At 43.6% G+C, this 12414-nt stretch overlaps 1 protein-coding gene across 1 annotated transcript in view; it reads right to left on the bottom strand.

The window, feature by feature from the left end:
• Nucleotides 1-12414, bottom strand: part of THADA (THADA armadillo repeat containing) — a 332219-nt gene that overhangs the window by 68821 nt on the left and 250984 nt on the right. The window contains exon 30 of the mRNA XM_058668010.1: nucleotides 11220-11314. Within this exon, the coding sequence (XP_058523993.1) occupies nucleotides 11220-11314 (95 nt within the window). The remainder of the gene's footprint in view (nucleotides 1-11219; nucleotides 11315-12414) is intronic.

Here is a 12414-nt window from a genome sequence, read left to right as displayed (position 1 = left end):
TTCTGTTTCTACGGACTGCTCAGTGCTCCTAGCTGTTGTTCTGATGACCTTGGAACCTGCGAGGAAGGATTTGGGCTTCTTTCATCCCTTGTGGTAGATCCAAATGGGGGTGGGTGACCTCAGAGTTCTCGGCTTCCGAAGGCACTCCAATTCCCCGTGGTCTCCTTGGCAGTTGGGATGTAGTCCTTGGTGGCCGTACTGATAGTCCTTGGTGAGGATCCGGGAGTCTCCAGGGTTGGGATACAAGCCTCCGCCTGTCCACCTGCTCCACTCTGGGGTCCCACCCTCCCTGCTCTGTGCATATGACCTCCTGTTAAGAGGTTGTCAGGATCTAAGCAGCCATTTTTAAAAACGTGAATAAAATGCTGGTTCATAATCTATCTTGGAGGAATCTTGAAAATTTGTCAAGTCCAGTGAAAGAAGCCAGACATGAAAGACTGTGAGGCCTTTCCATCTACAGGAAGGATCTAGAATGGGCTGTCAAATCCTCCTGGCATAACAATGTAACATGGGCAACTGGTTTTAGATGGTCTGTGACAAGGGTTTGCAGTGGAGAAAGGCAGCCAATACACAGAAATTATGAAGCCTTTTCACTCACCTGAACAGCATATTATTTCCAGGTGGAATGGGAGGGAGGAGGTTTACTGACATGGTCTGTCACAGACACTGCCACTCACTGCTATTGTTGCACTAGTATGAGGCCCTTCACTTTGTCAAAGTGGGGCAGTGGGCCAGAAGCCAGGAAAGTTCAACTATTTCGCAGATGAGCTGTGTGACCTTGGGCAAGTCACATAATTGCTAGTTTCCACTCTACCTACAGATTAAATGATCCAGCTCTAACATTCTAACAACTGCGGTCCTGTGTACTCAGTGCTAGGCTTCAAATTAATAAGGAATAAACACTACATTAACCCAGCAAGCTAATTACACACCCTAAATTTTTCTGACTTCCGAAAGCCAGCTAGGATTCATCTGCTCCGTGGGAAAGCTGTTTTCTGCCAAAATAAGAGTTTAGATGACAGTTACAATATTTTGAAGAAAACCAACTCATTTATTGACAACTAAGTTTGCATTTTTTTTCTTAAAATTTCATAGCTCCAAACCCAGAAACACAAAGTCTCCAGAAGACTCTAAAAATATGTCCTCAATTCTCTTTTTATCTCCCACCCAGAGCTGCGAGGATAGCACCAACTGTGTCATATTAAACACATCTGCGTCCAACACCGATAAAAGTGAATGACCGAGGGACGGATAAGAATTGTTTTCAATTTGTTCAGATGGAATTGGTTAAATTTAACCTAATTAGATTACATAATCAAAGCAGGTGTTTGTAAGTTGCCAATGTTTTTATTCTTTGTAATTGTTTGGCTACATTGCCCAGGGACTAGGTGAAGGAAGTTAATATGTCATAAAAATCACCGACCTTTTATTTATTCATGTCACACACATATTATTCATGCTAGGCAGTACAAATACAAGGCATTGTTGAACACCTCTCGCTGATTTTACCATTTAACCATCATCAACATCTAAGCTGGCCAGTGGGAGGGTTTATGTTACATCATGTCCATGACATAAATATAAGCAGTAATAAATGGCAGCCTGTCTTCTAATCTCCCACTCATCTACAAAGCACATTGACTTGGCCCTTAAACTATTTAGGGATTCTGACTTCACTCTCAAAAGCTGGTCACTTTTAAGGCATTTAAAAGAAAAATAATAACAATAAAAGTTACATTCCAATTAAAACAAAATGTTTATTGCACTTGGCAGAGGGATGAGCTCTGAACTATAAATCACGACTCACAAAGAAACCACAAAATGCAGTCACCAGCAGCCTGGTATTGGAAAGTGTTTTGTGCAGTGGCCACAGGTCCACTTACAAAGATGAAAAGCACAGGTGGCTGCCTGGGAGCAGTCAAGCATTCTCTTTTGAGTGACATGCCCCAGTCCCAGGCTGGCACTCTCCTGCATTATTGCACATACTCTTGGTTGGAAAACCAAGGTAGGCAGAAAAGGAATCCCTCTCTGCTGACCCGGGAAGCTGACTCCCCAGTGGGCCTATGAGGACTGGTGGCTCCTGACTGTGGTCCTAGTGCAGGGGGTCTCAGCACACAGGTGACACTGGGCAGTCCTCTCTGGGCTCTGGTTTCCTCACATTCCTAGAACCTCCTTCATTCACACAGTATTTGGCACAATGCTAAATGTGCTTCAAATGTTGGCTATTACTACTGATCTTCTACAGGAAAGATAATATTCAAAATAAAACTTCCTAAAAAAGTGGGAGCATAATGGGCATCATATGTACATTTGAGGGGCTGTCCATGATTATGACTGGTAGGAAATTTTCTGGACATGTCTATGAAATTGTTACTATATCATTTATCATTTTTGGATTATCTAATCCTTGTCCAGATTCCTATTTATTTTTCTTTTAGTGTGTGTTTAAAGACTTTTTTTTTTTTGGATTGGAAATAAAGAGAAGAGATAGAGAGGAAGACCTTCCATCTGATGATTCATGCCCCAAATGGCTGTAACAGCCAGAGCTGAGCCGACCTGAAGCCAGGAGGCTAGAGCTTCTTTTGGGTCTCCCATATGGTGCAGGGTCCCAAGGCTTTGGGCCATCCTTGAATGCTTTCCCAGGCCGCAGGCAGGGAGTGGATGGAAGTAGAGCAGCTGGGACATGAACTGGCACCCGTATATAATCCTGTGGCATGCAAGGCGAGGACTTAAGCCACTAGGCTACTGTGCCAGGTCCCCAGATTCCTATTTCAATGTATTTTTTTTTTAAAATCCATTTTATTGCATTGTTGTTGACAATCTTTACATAGTTAACTATAGTTAAAGGAAAAACAAGAAAAAGAAAAAAAAGGTTCAGGGGGATAGGGAGGTGGGCAATGCTATTATGTCAATATTGTTTCCATCATGTATCTGAGGTAGAGGGGGACATTGAGGGAGAAGCCCCACCTGGTTTCCCGCCCACCCCAAGTCCAGGATGTGGGGCATACTCTGAGATATGTGCTCAAGTGGTGTTAATAGTTCTCAAGTTATGAGTCGCTGCCAGTTTCGCTCAATGAGGTGGTCCACTGATTGATATGGTCCATCATGAAGTCTCCATTTGTCCCATATTTCGCTGCCAACATGTAGCTGAGATGAATGATTGTCCTGTTCTGTCTTCTGTCTTTTCTTGGTTAGAGTTCTGAGTCCAGCAGTTCAATTGGGGAGAGCTCCAAAGATACTTTGAGGTATTCCCAGATTAGTTTCTTGTATGTTCTAGCAAGCACAGGGCCCGGCACAGTCCATCACCCCGATCAGCTGGTGGTTGCAATTGCTGTGTTGGTTCTGTTTTCAGTCCCGAGTTGCACTGGAACCAATGGGTGTTGCAGTCCAGTCTGGTTCGGCCCTTACATCAACCAGTGGGATCTGCAGCCTAGTCGGGGCGACCCACAATAACCCCCACCAGGCCCGTCCCCTACCCTGGTTTGCCAGTATGTGTAGCAGAAGACCAATCTGTCCCCCATCCCATTTGGCTCTTGTACTTGTCAATGGGTATTAAAGCTTAGTTCTATCTAACCAACTCAACCATCCAGCCCTCACATATGTGGTTGAGTGCCTCTCTATCTAACCATCCCAGCCCCCATCCTAGTTTTCATGCCCTCCCACGGGAATAGTGACCCAAGAAGGGGGAACCCACTTTTTCCCTCCCAGGTCTCTCTGTCCCGGTTTATGCACTCTTTAGGTGGTCCTGTGATTTGACTCGACAGAATTAGTCCCCAGTGCCAGCTTCTGCCAGCTGATGCTGTGGCCCTGATCTAGTCCACAGGCAGCGCACAGGTGTTGTAGCCTTGCTTAGTCGTGTCTGTCTCTATCCCAGCCCACGCTCTCCAGTGGGATTGGCTGTCCAGCGAGGGGACCAGCCCCTTAATCCCCCCGCCAGCTCTGCCCCTTCCTTCCTGGGTCTCTCGTGTGCTGGATGGTCAATGTATTTTTAAAAACAGAATCATGAAAAAGCCAGACTATATAAAATTTACAAAATAGAGTTTAGAGAAGGAAAAACTCATTCACATACCCACCAGGATCAGTGTGTCCGAGGGTAGGATGTTTATTTAAATATTTGGTCTAGGAAATGTTTAATTCAATAGCTGAAAAACCCAGAGTTGAGGGGTGTGGTTAGAAGAGAGAAACAGCAAGTCCATCTTGGATTGAAAGGGATGAATCTGTGGTCAAGTTTCATGCAGTATTTCAACAAATAGGTATCTCAATAGAAAATTTCCCATCTTAGCGCCAATAATTGAGGATTTAAGCTCTCAGATGGCGTGGCCCTGCCTGGGCCTGTAACATAGCCTGAAGTCCTTGGGGCAGCAAGCGTCTGGTTCCTCTAAGTCAGGCCCATCCCACCCTCAGCCCCAACTGGAAGCCATAATTTTCCTTCCAGCAAGAAACTGATATATACTAATGCTGACAGCTGGATTCAGAGGAAGAAAAAGAATACAGGGAACAGAGAGTCCTTGTGGGTTTAAATCACTTTAAAACTCCAAACAAAACTTCCAGATTTGGAATTTTTAAAAGCAAGTTAATGGCTTAGGAAACCTCAAATGATTGGGAAGTCCTGAGATAAGAAGTTTGAATTACACAAAACACATCATTATCTTAAGCTTTTCTAATCATCTTCTCTGCCTTACTCCTTCACTGTTTTTCTGCTTGTTTATGCCCACAGCCCTGCAGTGTTGTTCTAAGACATTTCAGAGGTAGCAAGAGCTTTCCAAGGTCACTTACAGAACAGCACTTAATGAAAGGGTGAGAAGATCCTCCTCCACCTAACAAAGTTCCCCTGAAACTATTATTTCACTGCATTTAGAATAATCCCTCTCAACTACATTTAAATTCAAATACATGCACATCCACATATGAATGGAAGTTACTCTACATGAAGTTAATAAAATGGAAATTGAAGGAAGGAAACCTCTCCATCATCTGACCATTCTGAACAACTATTTTTAGCATCATGCTCCCTTTCATTAAAATCTGGTCCTCCATCCTCCACTCCGCATGCACCTTCTGACCTCCTAATACTGACTAATCGCAGTAAGTGGGAAAAGTCTGATATCCAATGAGTGAATTTCCAGTTATATTCTTTCTGAGCTACAACAGGAACTTGGCTTCAAGAGGGTCCTAAAGACAAGGCCAGAAATGTCACCTTGTCTTAAACACATGATCTGGGGAACACGTCTGGCCTAGTAACTGAGATGCCAGTTAAGATGCCTGGTGTCCTATAGCAGAGTGCCTGGATCCCACACTCAGTTTCAGCTCCTGACACTCTAGCTTTCTGTCCACACGCAACCTGAGAGGCAGGGGTGATGGGTGCATGCCACCCATGTGCTTGAGTAGCTGGCCCCTGGCTCCCAACTTTAGCCCTTGAAACACAGACATTAAGGTTCTGTTTCCCTATCTTTGTGCCTCTACAAAAACAACATAAAACAGCGGAACAAAACCAAAACCAAACCACATCTTTGTCTACAGGATCAAGTCCAAGCTCTTTAGCCTCTGGCCTTTAGGGTCCTCAATATGTTTCCACCTTCCCAGCCTCACTTCTAGTCACACTTGCCTGGCCTTGAATCCGGTACTGCATTCACCTTGTCCCAGTTCTTTCAAGACTGTGCCGATGTGTGCCCCTGTGGCTTTGGTTGTGTCCCTGGTGTGTGCTACCCACCGACCATCTTGCCCATCTGGAGAATCCCCTTAGTTCATTGTCAGAATCTGCTCAATCACTTCCCTGCCTATGAAGCCTTTCTCATCCTCCCAGATAGAAATGACATTTCGTTTTCCTTAGTGACTCACATGTTTCTCGTACATACTTTGTTCTGGTATCTACCAAGCCTCACTATACTTAATTGTAATTCCAATTCATAGATATAGGTAATGCAACATATATTTGATGTTGGCAGGTTAAATGAATGAAATGATCGATGAACAAGATAATCTTTTGTCCATCAGAGATGGATAGCAGTTGATCCCACTTCCTGAGGACTGTGAGGGCTTGAGAACTATTCTACCAGTCTGCAGGGCACTGCATTAGAAGTATGCCTTTTAGTAAATGACAGTAATAATGGTAATAATCATTATTATATTAATAGTAGTTCATACATGTTTAACACTAATTTGGTACCAAACAAAGCACATACATAACATGTAAAGCCAACAACAACTCTAAGACAGATTCTATTCTTACCCTATTTACATTTGAGATGAAACTTCTCAAAGCAGTTAAATGACTTGCCCGAGGTCACAAACTAAACAGCAGATCTAAGATTCGCACTTAGGAATCTGGCTTCAGAGTACCCGAGGCACTCTTTTGACAGTGACTTGTAAGATAAGAATGGAGGTTATGGGCCCAGTGTGGTAGCCTAGTGGCTAAATCTTCATTTTGCAAATGCTGGGCTCCCATACAGGTGCTAGTTTGTGTCCTGGCTTTTCCACTTCCCATCCAGTTCCCTGCTTCAGGCCTAGAAAAGCAGTCGAGGATGGCCCAAAGCCTTGGGATCCTGCACCCATATGGGAGTTCCAGAAGAAGCTCCCCCTCCAGATTGGCTCAGCTCTGACCGTTGTGGCCACTTGGAGAGTGAATCAGCAGATGGAAGATCTCTCTGTCTCGCTCTCTCTGTAAATATGACTTTACAATAAAAGCAAATAGATCTTTAAAAATGGAGGTTATTGGATATATACAGTATACAAATTTCATTTGAATTCAGAAAAAGAAGTGGCATCTGATTGATGCATGAGTATAAAAAAGACTTGCATCTTAATAACTGCTACTATTTTAAAACAGGCAAACTTCTCAATAAATCAGTTAATAACTAACCAACTTTTTAAAAAGAGGTTTATTTATTTGAAAGACAATGTGACAGAGAGAGGGAGGGACAGAGATCTTTCCTCTCCTCGTTCACTCCTCAAATGCCTGCAGCAGCTTGGGGTGAGGAGAGGCCATAGCCAGGAGACGGGAACCCCATCCTGGTCTCTCACGTGGCCTGCAGAAAGAGATCTTTATCCTCCGACTTCCCCACGTGCATCGACAATGAGCTCCACAGAAAGTGGAGCAGCTGTGAGCTGAACCAGCCTTCTGTCACAAGGACAGCCTAACCTGCATCACCACAATGCCCCAGAACTGACCTCCTTAACAAAGGCCTGCTCTGTTTTTAGCTGGGCAACAAGGAATCTAAGACATCATCCATTCTTTCCAGGAGCTTACTTGCAAGATAAAACTACAATATCATGATTTTTAAAAAAAAATGTCTTTTTATTTATTTGGAAGGTAGAGAAAGAGAGAGAAACCTTCCATCCATTGGTTCACTCTCCAAATCTATGCAATAGCTGAGGAGGCCAAGTCAGGCCAAAGAGGGGAGCCAGGAACTCACTCCAGCCCTGCCACGTGGGTGGCAGGGACCCAACAAGCTGAATCTCCACCTGCTGTCTCCCAGGATGCACATTAGTAAGAGGCTGGAATTAGAGTCAGCTCTCGAGCTCAAGCAATCCAGTACGCAACGTGGCTGGCTGTCTCCAGCAGCATCTGAACCACCAGGGGACATGCCTGCTCCACAACACTGCTCTCAAGTAGGTGATCTACTGCTTCTCAAACCGACTTTGGAAATAACTGAGGACACACACAAGAAGAGATTTCACTTTAGGCTTATAGTTTATTTTTGTCTCAAACAATGCTACCCACTCTAACCTTTTTTTTGACATTTGGTTAGCTTTAAAAATCCACTCTGTTCTCAAAAGAGGAAAATTTGTTGTCACTGTGTATGGATGTTTTCTATGAATGCAAACATACGAGCAGATACAGACACACACACACACACGTTTACTAGGGCAAGTTGCAAAGGACGGGACAAAACAGTGCCTCCACAAAGAACAAAATAGGAGCCATAGATGTAATGAAAATTCTCTAGCAGTCATATTTTTTTCTTTCATCACTACCATTACTTGAGTGTATCTTTTACATTTTTGTGACAAGTCATCCAATTTCAAATCTTTCCATCTGACAAGGCTAAATTCACATATTTCAAAGCAATTTCATGTTTTTTCCCCCATTCTACTTGACACCTTTTCAAAAGTAAAAGAAACAGGTGAAATTTTAATAATATATTTAAAAATATAACTCAATGTCAAAATATTACCATTTTATGATATATTCAGCATAATAGTTACCAAAAAATTATACTTTTTAAAAAAATGTATTTATTCATTTTTATTGGAAAAGCAGAGTTTGCAGAAAGGACAGACAGAAAGAGAGTATCTTCCATATATATGCTAGTTTACTCCTCAAATGCCTGCAATGGCCAGAGCTGGGCCAGTCTGAGGCCAGGAGCTTCTTCAGGTTCTCCTATGTGGGTGAAAGGGCCTAAGGACTTGGGCAATCTATCGCTGCTTTTCTAGGCATATTAGCAGGGAGATGATCAGAAACGGAGCAGCCGGAAGGCCTGCATGGTGCCTCAGTTGGCTGATTCTCCACCTGCAAGTGTCAGGATCCCATAGGGGCTCATTCAGGTTTATGACCCAGATGCTCCACTTCTGATCAAGCTCCCTACTTATGGTCTTGGAAAAGCAGTGGAGGAAGGCCCAAAGCCTTGGGCCTCTGCACCTGCAGGGAAGACCAGGAAGAAACTCCTGGCTTTTGGCTTCAGATTGGCTCAGTTCTAGCCATTGCAGCCACCTGGGGAGTGAATCAGCAGATGGAAGATATTTTTCTGTCTTTCCTGTTCTCTGTACATCATCATCTCCAATAAAAATAAATAAAGCTTAAAAAAATTAATGGAGCAGCTGGGACTCAAACTGGTACCCATATGGCATGTTGGCATCACACGTGTAGGATTAGCCAACTATCCCATGGCACCAGCCCCCAAGAAATGTTACTTTTCTGCATTTCATAAGTATTTTAAATCCAGTGTACACACATACACACACACACACACACACACACACACACTCAGTCACTCCTATTTTAAGTTCATATACTTGAAAAGCAGAGTTACAGAGAGAGGGACAGAGTGAAAGGCCTTCCATCTGCTACTTTACTCCCCAACTGGCTAAAACAGCTGGGGCTGGGTTAGGCCCAAGTCAGGAGCCAGGAGCTTTAAACGGGTGACATAGGCCCAAGAACTTGGGACTATTCTTTGGCGCTTTCCCAGACACATTAGCAGAGAGTTAGATCATAAGTGGGCAGCTAAGACTCAAAACAGTGTTCATAACAGACTCATGGAAATGTAACTTGTTATGAAGGACTATACTATTGCAACAATATGGGGGAAATCAGTTGGGGAACGAATTCAAGGGGGGGGGCAGAAATCTCAGACCCTACATAATTGTACCATAAAATTAAAAATCCAAAATTAAAAAACAAACAAAACAAAACAAAACAAAACAAAAAAGTGTCCATATGGAATAATCTGCCACACCACAGCTCTAGCCCCAATCCAGTGTATATTTTTCATAGTTACAAAATATCTCAATTTGCACCAGCCACATTTCAAGACCTTTATATGGCAACTGGTTGCCTTACTGGGCAACACAGAACAAAACAGAGCCATGCTGTCATAGTAGAACAAGTGGGCTTTGTGCCCCATTCCCTTCACCCCCCATGCCTTACTTTGCAGAGTATTATACTGATAATGTTATGTTTGGAAGAAAATCCAAATAAACCAATGTCATTTTCACAGAGTCCAGCTTATCAGAAGATGGGTCATTGTGGAAGAAAGATGATGTTTGACATTTAAGGATAATGACAGTCCTAAATAAGCTAAGAAAAATTCAATTCAAACAAACTCATAAATACAGAACTCTGTCAGGATACCAATGAATGAATCTGGAAACAACTCTGTTATATGGCCAAGGCCCTTCGGACATAACTACAGAGAAGTCTCATAAACCACACAGATGTGGAACTGAAATTCAGACCTGGTGTGAGTCTTAGACAACTTACACAGCAGCATCTCATTCACAATCTCTAGACTCCAGCTAAGTCAAGCGCAAAGTAGGTGCAGCTCAGGGCCCTTATGGTGATGGTGACCTGTGATGTATTGTTGAAACCTGCACACTCTCCAAAGTCAAAGGGGGCACTGTTAATAATTACTCCGGGATAAAAGGCATAAACGGGGACTGCTTATAGCTATAAAATTATATGATCCTATTTTACCAAACGGCTACAACAGCTATGCCTCTCTAGGGACCAGAGCTGGTGAAAGTCTAGCGTATTCTTATTATTCTTGCATGGCCACAGGGGGTTTGTGGGCTGACACACAGCGTTCTGGGGGAGTTGGTTTCACACCCCTGCCCCCTGCAAAGTACTTTAAATTGGTTTGAATTTGGGAATGGGGTTCCATATGGACAGTGCTGGATGCTGACAGCCTGAATGTATTTATGGAAGACAACAAATCACTGACAGACCAAAGGTAACAGAAGACCAGCTTGGCCTGCTGGTTTGCAGAATCTGACTTTGTAATTGTAGCCTCCTTTTAGACAGGCCTAATCAATTAGGAGGGTTGATTCTAACCAGTTGCAGGCTCATTACCCTGCATTCCAGTTTGTGTTGATGAAAATCAGTTTCAGTCTGTGGCCTGGAACTCATGTAAGGCACTTCCTGCAGCCTCTTATATAAACACATCAAAAATTTTTTATTTGGAACTGCCCTTCTCTCTTAAAAAAAAAAAAAACACTTTGTGAATCATGATTAAAATAGAATGGTTGTATGTGCCTCTGGGGCCAATACTCAGAAACATACATGACCAAGAAACACGACTTAAGTCAAAGATTGAGATGCACTCTTGAGACATAGCAGTGGATTTGAAGTCAGCTCCAGCACTGAATTCTCCCCTACAATGCTAGCAGCATGAATTCACAGCTACTGGCAATAACGGCCTTGCATAGGAAATGCATCAAGGCAGGAAAAAGTCAAGGTCGCAGAAACACAGAGGACACTTGAGAAAAGTCTGTGCTCTTCCCTGAGTGACCAACAGACAGCAGATTTCCAAGTAAACAGGGAGAAGTTTCCTAGAGAAGCGTCTGGAAGGGGCCCATGGGAGTTGCGGGAGTTGGCTTGATTCTGACATGAAGCTGCTCTTAGAAAAATAGAAGCTGGGGGAGTGGGCGGTGCAGCTGCTCCAAATCTAGCTTCATGGGAAAGATCAGACACCATTCAGAAAGATGACTGTGACTGTGACTCTTACCTGGCTCGCGGCCCTGTGCAGTTTTGTTGAGGCAGTGAGTCAACAGGAGTAGAGTATCAATATACACGGCTCTGGTAACCAAGCATGGATTTCGCCTAGAAAGGTATAGAACAGAAAATCAATTGGCAGGAAGGAGACAACAGGTATTTTCAAAGTGGGTAGCTTATGAGCCTTTGGCATTTATATGGCCAATGCTAAAAAAGATGGATGATCGCGTGCCTGGCACAATGGCTTCTTCAAGTTCTCTTACGTGGGTAAAGGGGCCTAAGGATTTGGATTTGGGCAATCTTTCGCTGATTTCCAAGGCATATTAGCACAGAGTTGGATCAGAAATGGAGCAGCTGAGGGGCCAGCACAATGGCTCAAATGGCTAATCCTCTACCATCAAGTGCCAGGATCCCATATGGACGCTGGTTTGTATTCTGGCTATTCCACTTCTGATCCAGCTCCCTGCTTGTGGCCTGGAAAAGCAGTAGAGGATGGTCCAAAGCCTTGGGACCCTGCACCCAAATGGGAAACCCAGAAAAAGCTCCTGGCTCCTGGCTTCAGATCAACTCAACTCCAGCCATTGTGGCCACTTGGGGAGTGAACCAGTGGCTGGAAGGTCTTTGTTTCTGTCTATACTTACCTCTGTAGATCTGCCTTTCCAATTAAATAAGTCTTACAGAAAAAAAAAATTAAAAGATGGGTGGTCACACAGGCAAGAAACACAACAACTTGGGAGAGAAACAGAAATCTCAGCGCGGAGGGCGGAGGGCGGAGGGCCGTGTGAGGACAGAGCAGGCACAGCTCTGTGCTCTGCCCCTGAATGAGGCCAGCAGAAAAAAAAAATTTGAAACCCAAGATCCTCTGCCAGTTAGCTGAAAATAAGGTGGGATGGGGGATATGTTTCATTGTTCTCCACCTACGGGATGAAATTTTGGGTAAAAAAGTTGGCCATGAAAATGACTGATTTAGCATTTTGGAGGAGCAGAATGCACCCATGTGTGGAAAACTTGACGTAACCAACTGACACAAACACAGCCCAGGTTGATAAACACAAATGTCTCATTCATTCAATAAATGGCATGGCTTAGTTAACTCCTGGAATCACGTGACAGAAAGAGTGAGTGGGCTGGAGGCCGGGGGATCTGGACGCAAGAGAAAGATGGCAGGCCCTTTCTTTAAGAATAGTTATTTTTAAAAAGTAAGGTAC

This window comes from Ochotona princeps, chromosome 8 (assembly GCF_030435755.1).
Source record: "Ochotona princeps isolate mOchPri1 chromosome 8, mOchPri1.hap1, whole genome shotgun sequence".
Taxonomy (NCBI): domain Eukaryota; kingdom Metazoa; phylum Chordata; class Mammalia; order Lagomorpha; family Ochotonidae; genus Ochotona; species Ochotona princeps.
This window is presented reverse-complemented; position numbering and strand designations above follow the sequence as displayed.